This window comes from Carassius carassius, chromosome 21 (genome assembly GCF_963082965.1).
Source record: "Carassius carassius chromosome 21, fCarCar2.1, whole genome shotgun sequence".
Lineage (NCBI taxonomy): Eukaryota > Metazoa > Chordata > Actinopteri > Cypriniformes > Cyprinidae > Carassius > Carassius carassius.
The window spans coordinates 1,108,396-1,130,533 of NC_081775.1; the positions used below are offsets into that span (position 1 = coordinate 1,108,396).

The window sequence follows — 22,138 nt, forward strand, 5'->3', positions numbered from 1 at the left end:
CTATAGAGACATCGGAGCCAGTGGTAAATTCCAGAAGTTCTGGCTGAGGTGAGACGCTCTCTTTGTGAGTTTATGAGCGCTGAATGCCTGCCTGACCTCCTTGAGCTCACGTCTCAGAAAACATCAAAGCAAAATTTCAAATAGACATTATCTTCATTAACAAACCGCATATTTGTAGTCCAAACGAGTAAATTCTCACCTAAAAAGCTCTTAAATCTACATTCATTACACAAAACAATATTATTCTTAAATAAAAGTGGGTTTGATCGTCCGCCATAACACTCACTGTGAGAAATACGGAAAGAGGAGTGACACAAATGGTGACGCATTTGGAGGAGCTCTGTTATCACTCTAATATCGCACTCTTATCAGCCAATCAGATGGAAGGACCAAAAAGAACTGTTATATATATATATATATATATATATATATATATATATATATTAGGGGTGTAACGGTTCACAAAATTCATGGTTCGGTTCGATACGATACACTGGTGTCACGGTTCGGATTGGTACGGTTCGGTACGTTTTAGATACAGCAAAAAGAAAAAATTGGCAGATAAATTTCCCTGATTTTTAAAAAATGTTTTATTTATTAAAACTAACAAAGTATGTTTTTTTTTTTACATTGAACAATGATGGAGCTATTCTTTACCCATCTTCTATGGTGTTTTCTTAGCAGCATACTGTATAAAACAAAAACTCCTTATAAAAAAAAGCTCCTTATAAAAAAAAATGAAAATGTTATATTATTGTAGTAGTTATGAACAAATACAAAGATGTAACTTTTTATTTGGAACTCTATAACTCTTTATATTGAGTGTGTTTTTACTCAATTGGTTCTCTATAGGGCTTATGTTTTTTGGAACAAAGCAGGAATTACGGTCTGTCTGAAATGGGCTCGTGAAGGAATATTGTAACGGGGCTCAATTACATTAAGCATGTCCTTAAAACCTACGTTTTCCACTACAGAGTAAGGCGCTCGCTCACTCAGTACGCGCTGAAGGCTCGTTGCAAAATGGCTAATGATTTTAACAGACCAGAAATAGAAGATCCTCCAATAACCAACAGGTCTGGTGTTTGGGTGCACGTTGGATTCCCTGTAAGCTATAATGGTGATGATAGAATGAATGGTAAATAGTAAGGTCTCATATCCGCGGCTATAACAGAAATGTAGCCTACCAATCGCCGTGGTGATGTCTTTTTCCCTGTTAAAATCCGTTGGAAATGTCTGTCTAAATGCTTTAAATGTTTGTTGCGTGTATGTTTATCCTTTTTTTCGTCTTTTCCCAGATACTGACACACTAAGGTGATGTCGGCGTAAATGAGTTGACATGTTTCAAGTATTACGCTGGTGTTTTGTTTTTTTTGTATTCCCGCTGGTGTACCCTAGATGCGACATATCGTTGTTTTTTTATCCACCACTCTTGCCATCACCATTATAGCTTACAGGGAATCCAAACACCAGACCTGTTGGTTATTGGAGGATCTTCTATTTCTGGTCTGTTAAACGCATTGGCCATTTTGCAACGAGCCTTCAGCGCGTATTACTGAGTGAGCGAGCGCCTGACTGAGTAGCCTAACATAAACATATAAGTTGGTGTTTTTTTCTTCTTCGGGGGTGTCAGGGGCGTTGCCTGTTACGTTGTTTGGGTTATTGGGCAACCTTGTTGAACGCATATCATTATATTTCACTTTTTTTTTATTTTCCAAATACAATTAATTAGTCCAACGAACCGTTCGGTCCATAATGCGTACCGCGTACCGAACCGAAAGCCTCGTACCGAACGGTTCAATACGAATACGCATATCGTTACACCCCTAATATATATATATATGAATATATTGTAGTCAAAATTTGAACTTTACAGTTGAAATTTAGCTCTGGAGCATTCATTTTGCTTGTAAATGTTACCACACTTTGAGTAAAGTTAGTCTGTAGCAAATTCAATTGAATGTGTATGATTTGGAAAGGCACACGTTAATAAAAGGTCTAATAGCTGGAAATGCATATTAGAGAAAAAACCAAGCCGGAGGAGAAAAAAAAAACCTGCCTTTAGTACTCAGGGACAGGATTGTATCAAACCACACATCTGGGGAAAAGTTCAGAAAAAATTGTGCTGCATTGAAGGCTGTGAGCCGTTTAAAATTAATTCAAGGGCCACATTTGGTTTTATTGGTAGTAAAACCATGGTTAATTTTTCCGTAAGGGCTGCAAGCTCATATTGTTTGTAAACACAAACAATACTTCCTAGCCATCTTCAAGAATCGGCTAAAAACACATCTCTTCCATCTTTATTTAAATTTAACTCTAGCACTCTCCATTCTCCAATTCCATTCTTTAAAAAAATGGCCTCTAACACGAATTTGCGCTATTCCTTTTCTATTCTATCTGTTTTCTTTTTATTATTTAAAAAAACAAAACCTTGCTATGTGTACTGTGTTAGGTTAACTGAGACGTGTCATAACACTTGCATATCATTGCTCTTTTGTTGATTTTGCTTCTGTTGACCTCATTTGTATGTCGCTTTGGATAAAAGAGTCTGCTAAATGACTAAATGTTTATGTGAATGAATACAATGAGGATTGACTTTACCAGTTTTTCTGCTTTCCTCACGGCACCATCACTGCCCTGGCTGTCGGACAGCGGCGGTGATCCAGGTGGCTCAGAGGCGGAGCTCGTGGTTTGCGAAGGGTGGTACTCTTGGTACAAAAGATTTCTCAGTTTCTCATCCAGAGTCTTTATCGTTCTGTCTGCAAACTCCAGCCTGGGCGGCCCTTCCCCATCCGATTCGCCTGGCTGCAGGGATGGGGCATTCTGGGGCTGATGGGTGGGGCTCTGGGGCTGATGGGTGGAGCTCTGAGGCTGATGGGTGGGGCTCTGGGGCTGATGGGTGGGGCTCTGGGGCTGACGGGTGGGGCTCTGAGGCTGTGGTTGGCTGCCGCTGACCGAAGCCTGTGGAGTGGGCGTGGCAAAGGGCTGAAGCAGCACCACGGGTGGGGTCTGGGTAGGGCTGATGGGCGGCTCCACACCGGGGCTGGTGCTGTAAGTGACTTGCTGCTGAGGGACCTCTGCCACTTCCTGAGCAGAGACGTCCAGTGAAACTGGAGGCACAATGGGGCAGCATGAGATATCAGGAACCACAGCCGAGCAGGCAGTCTGAGGGCCCTCGACCGACAGAGCAACCTCAGAGAGGGACGCCTGTGACATCGATGGTCGTTTCTGCAGAGGTTTTGGTCTGGCTGTGTTCACATCCTGCGTTTGAGATGTAGAGGAGCTCTCTGGGTCTGAAGACACACAAATATAGTGTGAGTTGATCATTTGTTAGCATGTTTAGTAGGGATGTATGATATTATCAACATGGGGTATCACGATAGCAAAGCTGTATCAATATTATCATGGTCACATGACGATACAAAAAGATAGGTCTTCCGGGCAAAAAGTTTAATTTTTCAAATATATTTAATCTTAATTTGATTTTATATAATTTTATTTATTTATTTTATTTATTTTAATTTAATCTTTATATAATCTTAATTTAATCTTAGATTTAATTGACATACGATGGCGGCATGTCCTCTCGCTCCCAACAGAACAGTGTTTTTTTGTTTTTTGTCTTGTGAGTCGCAGTGTTTTTGTATGTCTTCATCGCTGTTCACAGAAATATGGCTCAGCAACAGTGTTCCAGACTGCGCTATTCAGCTCGACCAGCTGACGTGCTATCGAGCGGACAGAGCTCTCATCACAGAAGGAAAAATCCGCGGCAGCGGGCTTTGTGTTTACATCAATGACGCGTAGTGCCGCGATACTGTTGTGATCTGCAAACACTGCTGGTGGAGTTTATGATTATTAAGTGCCGGCCGTTCTATCTCCCGAGGGAATATACTGCTATACTGCTCATTTAGGTTTACATTCCCCCGATCAACTGCAACAGGGACTACGCACTAAATGAACTTTACCAGCACATCAGTGAGCAGCAGACAGCACACCCTGATGCTTTTCTCATCATAGCTGGGGATTTCAACCACGCAGACTTAAATATTGTTTTTCCAAAAATACACCAACACATTAACTTTCCAACTCGAGGTAATAACATTTTAGACTTTGTTTACACCACACAGAGAGGAGCTTACAAAGCCCTCCCCGTCTCCCACCTTGGTGCCTCAGACCACATCACTGTCATGTCAAGTCAAGTCAAGTCAAATCAAGTCAAGTCTGCTTTATTGTCAATTCTTCCACATGTACAGTACATACATATGTAGAGTCTAAATTGCGTTACTCTCAGACCCTCGGTGCATAGAGATAACATTAACAGTAGAGCCTAAAAATCTAGATCAAATATAAAATATAAGATACAACTATACAATAAGGGAATGTAAAAAAGACATAATAAAATTAAAAATAAAGTTAAATAAAGCAGAGCAAGGCACATGGCAGATAGAGTGCAAATCAGTGAAGTGAACAAACAGTGCAGATAAAAGATTTTTTGTGCAAAAAAGTTGTATAAAGTCGTATAAATTGACAAAGGGCTCAAGAGCAGTTATTTTATTTAACTGACTGATGAGGTAGTAGAATGACGTCAGTTCCATGCTGAATGAGGTAGTGAGCAGACCAATGCTGCATAAAGTGACTGGTGCATCTCATCGTATATTAGTGGAGGGGGGGGGGTGGAAGGACCTGGGGATGTGGGATCTGGGGGGGGGTTCATAGTTTAGTGGTGCCTGGGGGAGAAGAGGGGAGGGGGGGCAAGTTCGGGAGGGAGTTCAGCTTCCTGACAGCCTGGTGGATGAAGCTGTCCTTCAGTCTGCTGGTCCTGGCCTGGAGACTCTGCAGTCTCCTCCCTGATGGCAGCAGACTGAAGAAGCTGTGTGACGGGTGTGTGGGATCACCTGAGATGCAGAGGTATTTGCGAGTGAGACGGGTTCCGTAAATGTGCTGGAGGGAGGGGAGAGAGACACCAATAATCTTCTCAGCTGCTCTCACTATGCTTTGCAGAGTCTTTCAGCAGGACGCGTTGCAGGCGCCATACCACACAGTCATCCAGCTCGACAGGATGCTCTCGATGGTGCCTCTGTAGAAGGTGTACATGATGGGGGGTGGGGCTCTGGCTCTCCTCAGTTTGTGGAGGAAATAAAGATGCTGCTGTGATTTCAGTCCAGGAGAGGTCCTCTGTGATGTGCACACCCAGGAACTTGGTGCTGCTCACTCTCTCCACAGTCGCACTGTTGATGGTCAGAGGAACGTGCTGAGTGTGCACTCTCCTGAAGTCAACAACAATCTCCTTCGTCTTCTCCACGTTCAGAGAGAGATTGTTGTCACTGCACCACTTGGCCAGGCGGCTCACCTCACTCCTGTAGTTTGTCTCATCTTTGTTGCTAATGAGACCCACCACAGTTTTGTCATCTGCAAACTTAATGAAGAGGTTGGAGTTGCGTGACGGTGTGCAGTCATGGGTCAGCAGAGTGAAGAGGAGGGGGCTCAGCACACATCTTTGGGGGGCCCCAGTGTTCAGTGTGATGGTGCTGGATGTGTTGCTGCCGACCTGTACTGCCTGAGGTCTTCCAGTCAGAAAGTCCAACAGCCAGTTGCACAACGAAGTGTTGAGCCCCAGCTGAATCAGTTTGTAAATGAGCTGTTGAGGGATGATTGTGTTGAATGCTGATCTGAAGTCTATGAAAAGCATTCTGACATATGAGTCCTTTTTGTCCAGATGTGTCGACCTGTTGGACCGATATGCAAACTGGAAGGGGTCCAGGGAGGGAGGGGGCAGACTTGATGTGGTCAAAGTCAAAGTCACCTTTATTTATATAGCGCTTTAAACAAAATACATTGCGTCAAAGCAACTGAACAACATTCATTAGGAAAATAGTGTCAATAATGCCAAATATGCAAAATGTGGAGCATGACTAGCCGTTTAAAGCACTTCATGAGGATGGGAATAAGTGCAACAGGACGGTAGTCATTGAAGCAGGATGGAGATGGCTACTTCGGGACTGGAATGATGGTGGTAGTTTTGAAACGTGGGAACAACAGCCTGACTCAGTGAGATGTTGAAAATGTCTGTGAAGACATCAGTGAGTTCTGCTGCACAGTCTCTCAGTACACGCCCAGGGATGTTGTCAGGACCCGGAGCTTTGTGTGCATTGATCCTGCTGAAGGATCTCCTCACACTGTCTGTGGTCAGCGTCATCACCTGGTCGCCAGGAGGAGGTGGAGTCTTCTGTGCAGTGGTGCTGTTTTGTTGCTCAAAGAGATGTTGTTGTCACAGGTCTGTGGTGAGGGCTTGTAGTCCATAATGGTCTGTATCCCCTGCCACAGGTTCCTAGTGTCTGTGCTGTCGCTGAATTGATGCCCTATCTTCCTGGAGTGCTGTTTCTTAGCCTCTCTGATGCCGCGGGACAGGAGGCCCACCTCATCTCCAGCTCTGAGGGCAGCGTTCTTTGTCTTCCGGAGTCTGTAGACCTCCCCTGTCATCCACGGCTTCTGATTGGCCCGTACAGTGATGGTTTTTGTGACCGTTACATCATCAATAAATGTTGATGTAGGCAGTGACAGTCTCTGATAACTCCTGGAGGTCATTGGTGTTATTGTATGTGGCAGCCTGCTTAAACATGTCCCAGTCAGTTGTGTCGAAGCAGTCTTGAAGAACCACTGATGATCCTTCTGGCCACACTTGAATCTGTTTTTGAACTGGTTTGGCGGCTTTAATGAGTGGTCTGTATGCAGGCATTAGCATGACAGTGATGTGATCTGAGGCTCCGAGGTGGGGGAGGGGGAAGGCTCTATAAGCTCCTCTCTGTGTGGTGTAAAAAATGTCTAATGCCTGCATACAGACCGCTCATTAAAGTCGCCAAACCAGGAGTACACAGAGACTGTCACTGCCTACATTAACAAGTGTATCGAAGATGATACAGACCATTACGGACTACAATCCCCCACCACAGACCTGTGACAGCAACATCTCTCTACTGAACGAGGTGAACACCTTCTTCACTCGCTTTGAGCAACAAAACAGCACCACTGCACAGAAGACTTCACCTCCTCCTGGCGACCAGGTGATGACGCTGACCACAGACAGTGTGAGGAGATCCTTCAGCAGGATCAATGCACACAAAGCTCCGGGTCCTGACAACATCCCTGGGCGTGTACTGAGAGACTGTGCAGCAGAACTCACTGATGTCTTCACAGACATTTTCAACATCTAAGTCAGGCTGTTGGTTCCACATTTCAAAGCTACCACCATCATTATTGTATAGTTGTATCTTATATTTTATATTTGATCTAGATTTTTAGGCTCTACTGTTATTGTTATCTGTATGCACCAAGGGTCTGAGAGTAACACAATTTCGATTCTCTGTATACGTACTGTACATGTGTAGGAATTGACAATAAAGCAGACTTGACTTGACTTGATCTTCTTATTCTAACATAAAAGGTCTTTAAAGTTGAGTTTTGGGCCATTATACTTTGGAAGTGAAGTGAAAGTTTGGTAACCCATACTCTGAATTGGTGCTCTGCATGTAACCCATCCAAGTGCACACACACAGCAGTGAGAAGTGAACACACACCCGGAGCAGTGGGCAGCTATAGATCCAGCACACAGAGAATAACCGGGGGTTCAGTGCCTTGCTCAAGGGCACTTCAGTCGTGAGTATTGAGGGAGGAAGAGAGCACTGTTCATTCACTCCTTCCCAACTACAACTCCTGCCAGCACCGAGACTTGAACCGGTGACCTTCTGGTAACTAGTCCGGCTCTCTAACCATTAGGCCACAGCTGCCCCTTGACACACTAAGTACAATATGCTTGATCCCTTCATCAAGTCTGTTTTTGCTACGTGTTTCTATGTGAAGCACACACTTGGTTCAGGTGATCAGCTCGTGAGCCGGTGTTTTCCACATCTCAGATTGGCTTTGTTCACACTGAATAAATGCAGTCAACTCATTTATTGCAACTCCTTTTTTGTCTAAAATAAAAGTGCAGCATGAATTAATGACAGCTGGCGGTTTAAATGGGTAACATTACTGGAGTCCAAATTCACAATATCTCTTTCAAGTGTAGAAATTAGGAAAGAAGTATTGTAATTTCCCTACTGTAAAGCAAAACGTAAATTTCTATGAAATATATATATACATATATATATATATATATATATATATATATATATATATATATATATATATATATTTTTTTTTTTTTTTACAGTGCAATTGTTTTACAATATACAAGTCTTATTAGGAACATGGGTTGGAGGTCTTAATTTTGAACTCTCAAAGGGCATTAAATAGAATTAGTCTTTTTTTTAAATGTTGCAATAAATATTGTATCGTGAAATTTTGATATCATTAAATGCCCAATGCTTAGCATTAGTTCATGTGTGCTGAATTACTCGCGGTGGCCTCTTCTCCATCAGGCGCGACCATCTCCGCAACAGGACAGATGATGAACCAGCGCTTTCCGGTGTGAAGCACTGCAAGACAAGGCAGACTGTGAGTTCATGCTCATTCTACAGCTGTTACAGAGAGATCTGTTGGACATGACGTGTCAGAGTCTTACCGTTCTGTTTATAGATGAGCTGGTCAGACTGTGTGTGCTCCGGTTTTGACCCCTGAGTACAGAGGACAACAAATTCAGTTTGATGGCTGATGCTAGAGGCACAGAAATGAAACACTTCACCTTTACATTACAACAGAGCTAAAGACACAGCAGGGTTTGATTTCATTTTCCTCTTCACCACTAGATGGCAAAAAATTCAACACAGAACTTTCCTAAACATTCAACATGCAAGGAAATATAGTGGAGTGGAAACACAAAGCAACATAAAGTTGTTCTTTAACATAGTTATTTAAAGTAGTTGTGCGTTTATTTGATCAAATATATTGTGTTTTAAAAGAGGACATCAGATTTTCACAAGTTGATATGATTCTTCAGGGTCTTAATTAAAAGTCTGTAACATAATTCGGTTAAAATTTCTCAATACTAGAGTAACACAACACCATTTTCAGCCTGTCAAACACAGCTTTGTTCACAGTGACCTGTTTATTGCATGTTGCTTTAAATGTTAATTAGCTCCGCTGACTCCGCCCCTTCTCTTCCAAGCCGCTCTCTGAGAGACTGTTCACTTTAGCCACATTCATCTGAAACTTGCTAATTAGCACATTATTAGGAAAGGTGATTTGCAAAGATTCATTAAAACACCTTACACTCACTTCTGTAGGTGAAGTTGGATCCTGAATGATTCACAGAAACATAGACACATGCAAAGTTTTAAATCCGAACGTTCACCGTGTATAAAGTTATTGTCTCTCAGAACAAAGGAGTTGACTCTGAATCATTGAAACAAGTCATTTTTAAAACGGATCCCAAGCGTTTCATGGCTACAAAGGAGGAGTTTGGAAAAATTATTTTTTTGGGGAGTTGTTGAGCAATTAAGGTAAAAATAAATGCATATTATAAGAAAATGAAAGTGTTTTTTGCATGCACACATGTCAACCTGTTGTTGGGGACTTCGAAAACCAAAATATTTACCTTTCATAGCCCAATAACAAAAAGTGCACTTTAAATGTATTCTGAGTTTGTCACACCACGGAAAAATGTGTTAACATGCAGCAATTTTTGGTAAACATTACAGCATATTATGGATTGATTATTATGTCAATGACATGTACATTATTATTATATTCTTACCAGTGATGCAACATTAGTATGGTTTTCTTAACCCTCAGGTATTGCTTACTTATAATGAATGGCTCTTTACTTAATAGATCAAGAATATTGCAGGTCACACCTTCACACTTATTTTTAAGTTCTTCATTTAAATAAATATTTAGACATGATTAAACACTAGATTTTTAAACGAGAAATTAAAAAAGTTATAACTTAAATCCTTTTTTTTTATGATACTATATTTAATTTCACACAATGAATGCAAGCAAATATTGAATTTAAAATGGAGCTAAAAAAGGCATTCAAACTAAAGATTTGTATCCCCTTATATTAACAGTATATATACACATGAATTGATTCTGAATCGAGATCGAAAACCCTGTTATTTTCTGCAATCATGCACTATGGCTCAAGGTGTGACTTCAGCTCCACCGTTTGCTGTGTGTCCATCTAAAGCATGTGTGTATTAAGCGAGCAGTGGGCCTGACCTGCGGGCCAGAGTCTGCTGTGACCGGCGTCTGACGGAGCAGTGAGGTCTGGACGGAGGCCTTCTCACCCTCAGCGTCCTCGTTCAGAATGTCCTCCGCTTTATCCATGATCTCCTTCAGCTGCTCGATGAACATCTCCCTCTCCAGCAACAGAATAAACTCATTCTCAACCTGGAGGAACATCAGCAAGAACCAGCACTTTGAGCCCACTCATCTCTCCAGGACAACCTCTGCGAGTTTGCCAGAAGAAGAGAAGGGAGAGAGAAAGTAGAGGTGAAGATCTCACCATATATGTGGCAATCTCCTCTGGAGCATCTCCATCCAGGTCAAACTTAAACGTCACCATCTTATGGTTATGAGTCTCCAGCTGACACTCCACCATCTTGTCTCCGGTGTCGCACACCTTAACACAGTCCCAGAGAATATAACAACAGGAACGTCAAAAGAAAAGAAACCCTTAATGCCTCTGAAAGAACCGTGTCAACATTCTAATTATGTTAGGTGTTCTAATGTCCAAACCAGCACTCGTGTCCAGTGAAACACTCAAACAATCAGAAGCGTCACCTATCACTTGGTTTTGGACAGCTAGCATCTAAACATCATGTCTGGACATTGCTCTTCTTCTGGGACTCACTTTGATCATGGTGAGTTTGGGTCTGTTGATCTTGTCTTGTCGGGAGCGCGTGCGGGATGTTTTGCGGTTGGGTTTTCTCACTCGTGACTCACTGCGAGCTCTGCCGGAGCCCTCGTTCCCATCGCTCATCTCTTTACCGGATGTGGCATCGGAGTTTATACTGCAAAAGAGCAGAGATCCGATCAGTGAGCCTCTGTAACTCCGAAAGTGTGTGAGATGAAGAGAGAAACACACCTGTCATACGTGGACCCAACTGCTGCTGTGTGTTTATCAGGAACATGAGCCTAAAGTGCACAGAAGACAATGAGTTAAACGCCAGTGGCACATGACTACAACAGAGATTTACGTGTAGCCATTACGTAGCCATTTACGTGTTGCTAGGATAAAGATAAAGATGAAACCACACAGCACTCACACAAACGCTTGGTAAGACCGTCCATTAACTGGACTAAACCAATGAATGCTTTACATCCGTAATCTTTATCTTCTGCTGCTCCCTTCACAAATCTATGCATCACTGCCACTTTATTCTGAACACAATATTAGATCATGCAGCATCAAAACGGTTTATAGCTGTTAAGACTGATGATACAAAACACATGTATGCCTCTAATTCAGATGTATTACTATGTATCTACAGTCTGTCCATGTGGACTTTAGAAAAAAGAAAAAAACATTGCAATATGTAAATATGCAAGGATAATTTCTGCTGCCAGTCTTGGCAGAGAGTAATCTGAGGGTTTCAGGTTCCTCTAGTTAAGAGAATGCTCATCTGGTTTATCTCTCTCTCAAATATTATGTAAATATATGTATGAAGAGTTCAGATGCAAACGCCTCAAAGTGCTGTCTGTAATTTTCTTATAAAATTAGCATTTTTCTCAGACACCTGTGTAGGTTCAGTAATTTCACTTTAATGGCAATGAATATGTCCTTTTCAACCTTTCAATCCATTAAAGTGAAATAACTGAACATAAACATAGGAGTCTCATTTTAGAACAACATTTCAGACTTGACTTTGAGGCTTTTGCATCTGAACTCTTCATATGTATATTTTTATTTACACAGCTGTAAATAATGCACATATCTGTACATTAATCTTCTGGTCCATTCATGACGCATTATTATTATGTTTTTCTTATTTAAATGTTCTTTCTGTTCTCATGTCAAATGTATGTATGTACCAAGAGCTTCTAAACATGAAATGTGAAAACACCCCACTCATGATCACATGGTCATAAACAGCAATAATACTTCCTTCAAGTGACCAGTGTAAATACTGTCCACATCAGTAAAGGTGTTTCGAGGTGGTCGCTGTATAATGGGCTCATGTGAAGAAGGGCTTCACCTCGGAGCAGACTTCAGTGGGAGCTGCTCCACATCCGCTGGTGCTGTGCTGCAGCGCTGGGGTCACACTGCTCAGGCTGGGGCCAGCTCCTGACTGCGGGACGCTGGGCTGAAGAGCCTGGTTTGGGTGGGATGGGACACTGGAGCTCAGGACAGGAGCTGGAGTCAGATGTGTCATCATCTGAGAAACAATGACGTGATCGGAGCTACTGGACGAGTTCTGGTCCACGTGGACCGTCTGAGAATGGCTGGTCAAGACTCCCTGAAAAATTTAAGATTTATTTAAATGCATGAATAGGTAAGATTCATTCAATTTCAATTAAATTTCAAATTTATAATTATATATATGTTGTGTATATATGTATTATATGTTTATAACTATGACCTCTAGGTAAACATTCTTAAAATTAGAATTTGAATATTAATACTGAATTACAGGGATGTCCCGATCCGATCAAGCATCGGCTGTCACACCAGTGTCATACAGTAGGTGGCAGCGTGCACATTAACAGACGCTCAGCCACCAATAAAACCAAAATAAGAAGAAATGTGTGTGCAACACACAAGCTGCAGTGATGTCTGTTCTAGCGCATCACACATGTTTGAGCTTCCCTTCCCAGTGTATTTGATGCACAATTTTGTAACCATCTCTCATTCATTTGCAGTTTACTTTTATCTGCCATCAGATTAACTGAGATGTCATTGTCATAAAGCATTGCTATGAGCTGCATCTTGTCTTGGATTTGACTGATAGACTGGCATTCTGACACCTCATGCTTCCTAATCTTATGTTGTAATTATTCTGTTTATTGTACATATAAAATACAAGATGTTTATATCCTTAGTCCTATATTCATAATTGTGATGACACAATCTGTTTCCAATGGTGTGTGCATAGAGAGAGTGCATCTTATTATATTACATGTACATACATATATTAATTTTACTGTCTGCGCAACTCTGTATTAATTGGATTGATTTGAATAACTTTAATGTACTTGAATTGTGCATCAAACACTTTTGCAAGCATCGGATCAGGACCATGCATTGGCAGATACTCAGTATTCAATGACTCAGGTCGGAGGCACAAAAACACCTGAGCAGGACATCCCTATCGAATTAGTATGGGGTAAATGTTTCCTCTGAAAACCATTGTGACTGTGATTCAAAAGCAAGCATTCAACATGCTAATTTTAGTGCAAACTATCCCTTTAAGACACTGACATACCCTACCTGGGTGGGCGGAGCTTGTGTAGTGGGAGGGAGTCCGACACACATAGAGGCGGGGTTTGGAGAGGGGTGGAGACTTTGGTGCACTGTGGGCGTGGCCTGACTGTGGGAATGTTGGGAGAGAGCGGCCATAGAGTTTATGGCGGGCTGCTGGTACTGGTGAATTGTGGGAACTGGAGGCGTGAACACTGGAGCAGCACAGGGTGGAGCAGGACATTGTGTGGGTATAGGAGAGCTGGAGGACAGGTGGGGGTACTGGGTTAGTGCAGAGATCTCCATCTGTGAGCATGCCACTGGTGAGATGTCGGGCTGTGTCGGGACAGGCAGACTGAGGGAGGACTGCACAGAGGGAAGGCAGGCGGGGTACGGCTCACATCCAGGAAGAGCAAGAGCTGAGTTAATGGAAGGAAACTGGAGGAGGAGACAAAAGTGCATTGTAGCATGGGAAGAATAACCACCCTCAAGAACAGAAGAGCTAAACGCATGTTTAAAATGGCCACTTTGTACAGTGGACTGTTTACACAAAACTTTCAAATCATTTTGTCCAATAGTTGATGCCGATATATGTTTTGAAGATATTTGTTCTCCTATTTGTTTACCAAGTCTCTCCTGTGTGGAGATTATGAACAATATTTTTTAGTTTTGAACAAAAAACATTATTTTAATGAGAGTACATTAAATGCCTTAAAAATAATTAATAAAATCAATCTCTGTTGTGTTTTGTTCTCAAAAGCATGACAACTTCTCAGAAAACGATTGTATCATGATGCCAATCTTTCATCTGGACTGACGAAAATCGTGCAATGTATCCCGGGCTTTAAGGGGTCCTATGCTTTTTTACATATACATTAACTTTTAGTGTGTTATACTGCTGTTTGTGCTTGAAAAAGATCTGCAATGTTACAAAGCACAAAGTTCACTCCAGTGGAAGTCATAGTGCTAGGAGGGTCCATGTAAAAGTTGAGAAAATAAAAAGATGACAAACAAGCATACCTGTGGGACAGGTGGTGCAGGTCCTGTCTGGCTCAGCTGCACAGGGGCAGTTTGCTGCATGTTTGAGATGTCTCGGAGTTGCCCATCTGTTGTGGCAGTCGCAGTGAGCTGCTGCAGATGTTGTAACACAGGTGTCTGTCGAGTCTGTGCAGATGCTGGCAGGATATGCTGCATGCTGAAGGCTCCGCTCTGAAAGCTCTGATCTGCAGGCAGCGCTGCTTCTGTTTTAGATTGGAGACTGTGTGCAGCTACGACTGCAGTGAGCTGCATGGGTGGAAATGTCTGTGCATTTGCTAGCTCTGCCCCGGCAGGATGGTAACTCGGACCCGCGCCACTCTGCGGCACAGAGACTGGCTGATGTGATGCTGCAGTTTGGAGCACGTAGGCCTGTGTGTTCACCTCTGCAGTCTGACCTGTAGGTGCCAGCTGCTGTGGATTCATGGTTTGCGGTGCGGTCGAGACACCCTGCAGAAGCACCAGCGGCAGGGGAGCAGACAGATTCTGTCCGGGGGTCTCTGAGGAGACAGAAGGGAACGGCTGCATGTGTTGAGCTGCAGCAGCTGCGACCTGGCTGTGGACTCTCAGAACAGAAGACTGCAGAGGAGGAAACAAACTAATGAGAACCAATACACTTCTATTCCATAAAACACATTATAGGCCAGATTTACTGAACAGGGCAAATTCACATTAGACCACAATCCCACAAGAGCACCAATGGGAATGTAAAGTTCTGCTGTTCTGATCTTCTGATCTTCTGACACTGCACAAATGAGAGAACACAACTCATCTAGATAATGGCCAATGAAATCTACCAAGAGCAGTGCAAACTAACGTAGGGTTGATAAGTAGGTGCAAGTAATCCACTAACACCACAGGCTCAAAATGAGGCATGCTTTTTTGGGGTGTTAAGTAATGGTGCAAATACCTGTAAACTGACAAGCGCAAACCTTACTACATGTTACATGTGGTGTCCCTCAGGGTTCAACTTTGGCACTGTTACTGTTTTCACTGTACGTGCTATCTTTTGGTACTATATTTAGGAAATATGGTGTGTCATATCAATAGGCTGGATAAAAACATGGACATAGTGCCCATGACATCACCCGCAGGTTTCTGAAGAGCATTTTTGAAGGCCAAAGTGGGAGGAGCCAGCCATTGAAAATGGGCAAAGAAGTGGGAGGAGCTGGTTGCTGAAACCACACCCACAAAGATTACCAGTGGTGACAGCAGCAATCCACCTGTCACTCAAGTGGCCACACCCCTAATTATGCAGACCCAAACCACTTGTAAAAGCACTGTACCAGGCTGTAAAAAAAAATTCTGCTGTAAAGTTAGGCATTTTAAAATGGGGGGTCTATAGGACTGTCTCTCCTTTGGAGTTACAGTTTTAGTCACTTCTGTGTTGGTTTCAAAAGAGAGACTGGAAGGCTATCTCGCTCCTCGATACCTAACAAAACGCAGTCAGATTACTCAGATCACAGACCAGTCATCTTCTTCGGGGAGCCAGATCTAGACTGCAAAGCAGGGGTGACAGATCTTTTGCAGTAGTTGGACCCAATTTAAGAAATAACTTGCCATTATCAGAAAAGTGACTACAGTGTCAGAGTTTAAAAAGTTTTTAAAAACCTATTTGTATTCTTGTGCTTTCAATGAACCTGTGAATGTCTACGGGTGATGGACCAACACAATTCTGTACAGCTCTTTGGTCAACCAAGGTTGTTTTAAATGCGCTATATAAATACATTAAACTGGAAACTTACTAAATCCAATTTAATTAATACTCTGCTCCCTTTGTGTCTGAAAGGGAAACACCTACAACAAATGCATTAAATGCAATAAGATCAGCCACAAAATAACTTTGTCCATGGCTTTTCATCACAAAGTTTTCAGCTGCAGGTCTTTAGTAGTTTTTGAAAGTCAAAAGAGGGTTTGTGTTGCCACAGACTGTTGGTAAATCTGGCCCATTCTTTAGTATGTTGGATTGTTAAATAAAACAACAAACGTCAACTACAATGAGTAATAGCAGGCATGCAGATCACACACAACCAGGTTAAGTGAATGAAAACAAATGATTCATAAAGAAGGTTAGCAGCATGACATCAGGCATATCGTAAGTGTGGTTAATGGGTAGGTATTGGGGGGTTGGGATCTCCTCGGTAAGAGAACGGCCACACCTGCAGGATAGGTAAGTACGGTTACAGCTGCCGAGAGGAAGTGCAAAGGAGAAGAAAGCATCTGAACATATTAGACTGATTAGAAGTCCTACAGGCACCCGGAAGCAACAGCAGAACCACTGCAAAGGCTGGAGGAAACCAGAGCTGTCCTCTAAAGTGGCAAGGCGACACCGTGTCCTCCACCTACCGCTTCAGCCAGAGAGCGCTCGCCAGCACAGTAACTGGCTCTGCGACGGGAGGTCAGTGCTTCGTGAGGCGGCTCCAGGGTGTGCCCCTCATCGCTGTAGCTGCGGACAGGCCGGTACTGCCCTCCCTCGGGCTGATGTCTGTGGCCCGTGATGCTCTCCAGAGATTTGTTAAGCTGGGAGAGGTCAGAGGTCTCACTGAAGGAGCCTCTGCGGACATCAGGGACGTGAGGAAGAGGAAATAAAGAATAGGGCGAATGTCTTCTATCTGCACATGTCCCAAGCAGAAATAAGGATAAGCAGGCCTGACACGGGGACGGTGGCTGGTGAGGGGCGGGGTTTAAAGAAAGCCGACGCCCCTGCCTTGCCATGGAGACAGACCCCTCCCCCTTTGTCTCAGAGGACGGCCCCACTGATGTGTCGCTATAGCGGCGAGTCGTTACAAGCGAAGGAGCGCGCAGCAGATTTCCAGAGTGAGAACTTCCCAATCCATCTTGTGTCATCTTTGATTGGTCTCGTGGTATTTGAAAGGAGGCAGGACTTGTGGGTCGGAGCAGGACACGGATTAACTCATTTACAGAAGAGCTTTCATGATGTGCACCCTGGAAGAAAAGCCACTTCTCTGAACTATTATGATTAAATGACAAACAAAGGTCTCTAGCACAGAGCAAATAACACACATCAAATAAAGGACACAACAAACTAGATGTGTACATTTCTCGAGGTGAGGGAATTATTCGTGTCTGGAGCACATAGTGTGAGCACCGCTAACAACACAGACCAACAGACAACAGGGAATGAAACACAGACCATGTTATCATGCATGCTACATAAGAAAAATAATAATGACAAGGTGAAAACACGGTCCAGTTACAGGGCTGCAAACATTGTGTCACTGTGATAAAATGATGGTCTACATTTAAAAGCTATGCAAGTACAAGCATGCATGTGTACACAAACTCCTCACTCTAACAGGGCAATGCAAACGTCACAGATCACTGTGGTTTCTGCTGTGCACCAGTGACAGTGATGGGGAGTGATACAGACCTCCTGGGCTGCTGTGAAGACAGACTCCTGTAAAGACTGGTATATGACACTGTGCAGACCGCTGCTGTAGGAGTCCGCGTACACGGTTGAACCGATGCCACTGTCAGCTAGAGACACAGAGAGTATATTCCTGACACAACACAACCAAAACATTGGAGTATCCTGACCATTACGACAGAATCAATGTCACTCGTCCTTTAGTTTACATGGTAACACAATGAGGAAAATGACCGGAGATTAAACTGAGTTAAACTAAGTAAAAACAGTGAAATATTACAATGTAAAACATCTGTTCTCTGTGTGAATCTGTGTTAAAATGTAATTTATTTCTGTGATGCTCCGCTGTATTTTCAGCATCATTCCTCCAGTCTTCAGTGTCACATGATCTTCAGAAATCAGAATAATATACTGATTTACGGCTCAATTATTATAAGCATTAAGCATTATAAGCATTTAATTATAACATGTCTTAATTTCTCTGGTAAACATCCTCACATTGAAGATGCTCTCTAAATCCAGGTTAAAAATAAGTACACTTCCATAATGTATTTAAAGTGCTCTATTTTGATGCACACATTTTTTACTTAATGTGCTAAAAAAGAAAAGAAAAAGAAAAAGAAGATAAACTTAAGATCAACTAAGTGTACTCAACTGTACTATGTTGGGACACCATGAATATGAACTAAAATGCACTTTTAATTAGAGCCCGACCGATATATATTTTTGCCGATCTCTTACCCCCATGTCGTTCCAAACCCGTAAAAGCTTTGTTCATCTTCAGAACACAATTAAAGATATCTTAGATGAAAACCAGGAGGCTTGTGTCTGTCCCATAGACTGTCAGTAAATAACAGTGTCAAGGTCCAGGAAAGATGAAAGACATCATCAGAATCGTCCATCTGCCATCAGTGATTCAACCGTTACGTTATGAAGTAATGTGAATACTGTTTGTATACGAAGAAAACAAAAATAACATCTTCTGTGTCAGCCGTGCCACAAGGTTATGTTTTTTACTGTCATTTATTTACACTTTGGTCACTTTCAAGTGAATGAAAACAGCTGAGAGAGGAAAAGCATGTTAAAATTGGAAAGCAAGCTAAATTGAAATATTTCTCTTTCATTGCTAATCCGAAAAATGATCCGAAACAGTCAAAAACTGTAATGTGATTCACCCATGAGATTTGTGATTTGTTGAACAGTATAATATACACAAAGAATATCATTGGATATATCAATATTGCCCTTTTTTTTACTCCCTAATATCGTATTGACAACCCCACCGCATTAGTTTTTTTATTGGACTAAACGTGCTTCATGAGATGACGTTCAGTGGACCCTTACCTTTCTAACTAAACCGGGATTTACAGCTGTGGATGTGTTTATGACCCCTTATTACGACGGATCTGGGGTGCGTTCTCCGAAACTACCTTAACGCTACGTCGTTCTTAAGTTGTACCTTAAGAAGTACCTTATCGTTAATACGTGGTTTCCGAAACCTTAGTTAAGTATACCTTCTGTAAGTCATGCGTTCGTAAGGTTGGTCTGGAGCGCTCTTAGCTATACCTTATCGCTGCTGACGGTTCAAACCGCTAGTGGCCACCACTACGCAAAAAGATTTGTTACATCGCAGTTTAATTACACATAGAAAATTTTATATGAACATTTAATATAAAATCTGATTTAGTATTAAAATCGTAAATCGTAAAATAGTAAAATAGTATTACATTTTTACTTTAAAATTATACACATAAAATACTTAAGTTGTTATAGCCAACACCCAGTTTATGGAAGTGTTTTTATTAATAAAGTTTCCATACACTAATGGTTGTTAGCTTTTTTAATTACTATCCTAAGGCACATCAGCTGGCGAACCATTTGACAGAAAAGGCTTAGGAGTCTATAAAGAAAGATGAGTTTACACAAACTTTATAGCTATGGCAGCGAGACAGCGAGTACTTGTTTTAAATCAAAGACGGCGGCGTCCGCGGAGCCAGTTAGTGTATGTCAACTACTTTATAAGAGAACATTTTAGTCCACTGACTACCATGTCAGAAGAGACCATTGTAAAACATTTTGCCTGCCACGGGAGCAAATTCTGCAGCTCTTGCATCTTGTTGGCCCAGATTTGTCAAGACAAACTCGACGGAGCTACCCCCTCAGCCCCGAAATTAAGCTGCTGGCTGCTGCTTCGTTTTTATGCCGTGGTGGAGTTTTCTGGAGGTTGTTGGGGATGGATATGGGCTGAGTAAGACCTCAGTGTGGCTGGGCGATCTCTTTTTGCGGACTTTTTCCCCCGACATAGTGAATGTCGGTATGTCTCTCATGTTTGCACTTTTATTGAGGAAATCATCCAATTACACAAATGAGCGATTTACGCCAATAATGTGATACGGCTGGTGGATAATCAGCATACGTTGTGGAGAACATTAACACACTTATGGCCGTGAGGGTTTGGGATTGTACACTTGCTAAATTATAAACACATACTCATATTTATTTCTGCATGTACTTATTTCAATAAGCCCCGATAAATGCAGTTTGTACTATTTCTAAAACGCTTCTTTATAAAGAACATTGTTTTCTCAATACTTTACCTATACCGCTGTGAAGGAAAGAGCGCACAATCGATCATCGAGGCGTCGATATCAACCAATTCAGCACCTCCACCATTGACAGCGCCTGCTAAGGTCGAACTTAAGAAGGTTTACCTTAAGCAACATCCTAAGGTATAGTTCGGAGAACACACGTAGCAAAGGTATACCTGTAGTTAAGGTGTACCTTTTGAGTATTCGTAGCGCGCTAAGAGACAACGTTATCGGAGAACGCACCCCTGGTATGTACAGCGTTTTCAATGTTTATTTTTTTATGTGAACTGCTTACACAAATGTAGCAAATACAGTCTTTATAAGCTTTCCATTGAAAAACAGCGATCTGTCGTCGATGCTTGAGGCTTAGATCTTTATAATGATACATAGTTTGTCAAGATTAAATTTGTCCTGTTTCATTTAATCTATTCATAATCACTGACATGTGCTCGTGGGGGCGGGGCTTTGAGGACGAGGACGTTCTGGTGCAGGTTAACAGGTTAATACATAGATAGTTTTTTTAGTTTTTTAAAAAGCACATTTTAGTTTATATTCATGGTGTATTCAAAAATATTCAAAATAGCACAGTTGAGTACACTTAGCTGATCTTAAGTAGTACTAAAGAATCATTTTTAGTACATTAAATGATTAGAGCACTTCAAGTAGATTATGGAAGTGTACTTTTTTAACCTGGTTAGAACTATATCTAACCCCAAAGGTTCCCAACCCCGCAGGCTTACAGGTGGTGGATGTGGTCCTGGCACCGAGCGGACACACCAGAACATGCTGATCCACCTCTGGCTCTTCAGGCTCCGGCAGAACGGGCGGCTCACAGAGGATGGGCCCCGTGTCACCCGGCACGCCCTGCGAGGCCCTCGGCACCGTCCTCTCCCTGCGCCACTTGATCAGAGCCACTCGGTCACGGAGAGACTTGCCCACTATCTTTGCATCGCTCTCATGGAAGAAACCAGACTCAACCTGACGGAGGGAGGAGAGGGGGCTGGTGTGAACACGTGTTTTTAGAGCAGAGAGAAAGAAGCCATCGCGCTATTTTAGGAACAGAGGAACACAGATCATAGAATTAAAGGAGAACTGTCTGTGGAGGAAATATTAAACTAGACACAACGCACACATACAGAAAAGTGATGTGCCTCTCCATAACTGAGGCCGATGAGACATGCATCTCGATGCATAGGCAATGATACCATAAATCAAAGATTGGGGAAGCAGCTACCGATACAATTCACCTCATTATGATTTGATTCAACAATGCATTATGATGCAAAGGTAAAAATCATGATGGTAAACAGTAAAATGCTCTAAATAATAAAAGTTTAGCACATGTACTAATTATTAAATTAAAATCATTTTTTACAGCTGCAAATATGTTAGAAATGATGCATCGCTATACAATCTGACTAATGAGAGCAAGAACAATTGTTGTGGCTGTCTCTAATTTAGGAATAAGGTAAATAAACCTACGTCGAAATATGAACAAAAAAAATGTATATTACATTACATTACATATATATATATATATATATATATATATTATAATAGTATACAGTATATAAAATATTAAATTCTGTCAATTCTCACTGTGCTACATTATGCATTAAAATATAATAATACAAAAAGGATAAAAAAAAAAATACAGAAAATTTTGGAGGAGATTTACTCAACTGTCATTTTAAAAAGTCATCAATGAGAGGGTTTCGTGTAGAAAGGCACAGTGGAAAGATCAATATCTGTGAAACGAGGGAACCTCTGTAATGTTTGCAGCTATCAGTA

The 22,138-nt window shown here is 42.0% G+C and overlaps 1 protein-coding gene across 1 annotated transcript in view; it reads right to left on the reverse strand.

Moving 5' to 3' along the window:
• LOC132097333 (serine/threonine-protein kinase WNK2-like) overlaps positions 1–22,138 on the reverse strand; it is a 78,933-nt gene that overhangs the window by 34,848 nt on the left and 21,947 nt on the right. The window contains exons 8-21 of the mRNA XM_059502966.1: positions 21,088–21,325; positions 17,763–17,869; positions 16,718–17,317; positions 14,357–14,950; positions 13,367–13,774; positions 12,268–12,395; positions 12,135–12,231; positions 11,024–11,073; positions 10,790–10,949; positions 10,442–10,558; positions 10,156–10,326; positions 8,558–8,609; positions 8,391–8,471; positions 2,599–3,290 (exon numbers count right to left, since the gene is read on the reverse strand). Coding sequence (XP_059358949.1) covers positions 2,599–3,290; positions 8,391–8,471; positions 8,558–8,609; positions 10,156–10,326; positions 10,442–10,558; positions 10,790–10,949; positions 11,024–11,073; positions 12,135–12,231; positions 12,268–12,395; positions 13,367–13,774; positions 14,357–14,950; positions 16,718–17,317; positions 17,763–17,869; positions 21,088–21,325 — 3,495 coding nt within the window. The remainder of the gene's footprint in view (positions 1–2,598; positions 3,291–8,390; positions 8,472–8,557; positions 8,610–10,155; positions 10,327–10,441; positions 10,559–10,789; positions 10,950–11,023; positions 11,074–12,134; positions 12,232–12,267; positions 12,396–13,366; positions 13,775–14,356; positions 14,951–16,717; positions 17,318–17,762; positions 17,870–21,087; positions 21,326–22,138) is intronic.